The sequence below is a fragment of the Nicotiana sylvestris genome, chromosome 2 (assembly GCF_000393655.2).
Source record: "Nicotiana sylvestris chromosome 2, ASM39365v2, whole genome shotgun sequence".
Lineage (NCBI taxonomy): Eukaryota > Viridiplantae > Streptophyta > Magnoliopsida > Solanales > Solanaceae > Nicotiana > Nicotiana sylvestris.
Window position 1 is genome coordinate 84,746,745 of NC_091058.1, and position 2,633 is coordinate 84,749,377.

The 2,633-nt window shown below is 39.6% G+C and overlaps 1 protein-coding gene across 1 annotated transcript; it reads left to right on the forward strand.

The window, feature by feature from the left end:
- The first annotated feature begins 1,634 nt into the window (after positions 1-1,634).
- LOC138885173 (secreted RxLR effector protein 161-like) lies at positions 1,635-2,201 on the forward strand. Its single transcript, XM_070166083.1, has one exon. The coding sequence runs from the start codon at positions 1,635-1,637 to the stop codon at positions 2,199-2,201; it is 567 nt and encodes a 188-aa protein (XP_070022184.1).
- The last annotated feature ends 432 nt before the right edge of the window (positions 2,202-2,633 follow it).

Here is a 2,633-nt window from a genome sequence, read left to right on the forward strand (position 1 = left end):
AATTTGATGATTTCTGTAATAAAAATGGCATCTCTCACAACTTCTCAGCTCCCAGAACTTCATAGAAAAATGGAGTAGTAGAAAGAAAGAACATAACTCTGGAAGAAATGGCAAGAATAATGCTGATTGCTAGTGGACTTCCAAAGAACCTTTGGGCTGATGCTGTCAACACTGCATACTACTTAGTGAATACCTGATTAGATCAATTTTGAACAAAACCCCGTACGAGTTGCTGAATGGAGGAAAACCCAAGCTGACTTAACTAAGAACATTTAGATGCAAATGCTATGTTCTCAACAATGGAAAAGATCAACTTGGTAAGTTCGATGCCAAAAGTGACAAAGGGATATTTCTTGGCTACTCTTCTCAAAGTAAGGCTTACAAGATATATAACAAGAGAACTCAATGTGTTGAAGAAAGTGTCCATGTTATTTTTTATGAATCTCATCTATCGTTTGAGAAGGAATACTGAGGAAGATCAAGATGGAGAACCCTTACTTGTTCCTGGTGAAGTCATTAACATGACAAACGGAAGAGCAGATATGATGAGTGAAGTGAAGGAGGCAAATGAGGACAATGTTGCCTCATCATCAACAAAACCAAACACTTCAAATACAACCACTAAAGCTGAAGAAAAAGTGGTTGATGCAGTTCAGGGAACTCCACTGGCATCTGAGAGAAGGATAGAGGAAAATCAGCCAAACATACTTTCTTCCTCTCAGAATAAATCCTAGACATCTAACTGGAGATATTAAAGTTCTCACCCTATAGACAACATAATCACTCCTCTAGATTCCGGAGTCCCCAGGTCAAGAGCTAGAAGTTCACTTGCCTTTTCAGCCTTTCTCTCCCAGATAGAACCCAAGAACATCAAGGAAGCCTTAAAAGATGCAGATTGGATTACAGCCATGCAAGACGAGCTGCATCAATTTGAGAGAAATAGTGTTTGACACTTGGTACCCAGACCCCCAGATAGAACTATTATATGAACCAGGTGGGTATTCAGAAACAAGCTTGATGAGCATAGAATTACCATAAGGAACAAGGTTAGGCTAGTGGTTCAAGGTTACAATCAGGAGGAAGTGATTGACTATGATGAAACTTTTGCTCCAGTGGCTCGCATGGAAGCCATCAAAATTCTGATCACCTTTGCTTCTCATATGGAATTCACTTTGTTCCAAATGGATGTCAAAAGTGCATTCTTAAATGGACTACTTAAGGAAGAAGTCTATGTGAAGCAACCCCCTGGGTTTGAATGTCATGAGCACCTTGAATATGTGTTCAAATTAGACAAAGCCTTGTATGGGCTAAAGTAGGCTCCTCGATCATGGTGTGAAAGATTGTCAAAATTTCTCTTAGAAAATGGCTTTAAGAGAGGGAAAATTGACAACACTCTTTTCTTAAAGAAACGAGGAAGAAACCTGCTCATTGTTCAGGTCTATGTTGATGATATCATTTTTGGAGCAACAGCTGACTCTCTGTGTGAAGAATTTGCAAAATTTATGGGAAGTGAATTTGAAATGAGCATGATGGGGCAATTAAACTTCTTCTTGAGTCTTCAAGTAAAACAGCCCCCAAAGGGTACCTCCATCTGTCAGCAATAATACATCAGGGAACTCTTGAAGAGGTTCGACATGGAAGCATCAAAGGTGATAGACACTCCTATTGCAACTGCCACTCAACTGGACATGGATAAAACCAGATCTCCTGTGAATCAAATAATGTATAGAGGCATCATTGGGTCTCTTCTCTATCTCACTGCCAGTCGACCTGATATTGTTTTCAACGTGGGGCTGTGTGCGAGGTTTCAATCAAATCCCAAGGAATCTCACTTGAAGTCTGCCAAAAGAATACTAAGATATCTCAAAGGCACGCAGGGCCTAGTGCTATACTATCCATCAGGTGACAATTTTAATCTAATTGAGTATGCTGATGCAGACTATACAGGTTATCTTGTGGACAGAAAAAGCACTTCTGGGATGGCTCACTTATTAGGATCATGTCTTATCTCTTGGGGTACAAGGAAGCAAAATTCAGTGGCTCTTTCAACAGCTGAAACTGAATATGTAGCTGCAGCAACCTGCTGCGCTCAGCTTTTGTGGATCAAGCAGCAACTGGAGGATTTTGGAGTTCTTACTGGGAGTGTGTCCCTCCTATATGACAACACCAGTGCACCCAACATGGCAAAGAATCCAGTTTAACATAAAAAGACCAAAAATATTGATGTGAGGCATCATTTTTTAAGAGATAATGTGGAGAAAGGGTTGATATGCATGAAGTTCTGCGGCACCGAAGATCAAATTGCAGACATTTTTACCAAGGCACTAAGTAGGGAACAATTTGAAAGAAACAGAGTAAGGTTGGGACTGTTGAGGCCAAATTAAGAACCTGATTCCTTTTTGAGTTGGCTCGAGTTATTAAGAAATAATAGGTTCAAAGTGTTTTATGGACCTGTCTAACTCACTTCAATACCGTTGCAGGTAAACACGCATGATGAGAATAGAAGCAGTAAATGCAGTACATGACTGATAAAAGAGGATTAATCCTTTTCAAAAAGAAGGGGATTGAAGAAAATGTTTTTCAAAGAACCAGGTTCTTGTACTAAGGTTAGTAGTTATGTACATCATTTAATA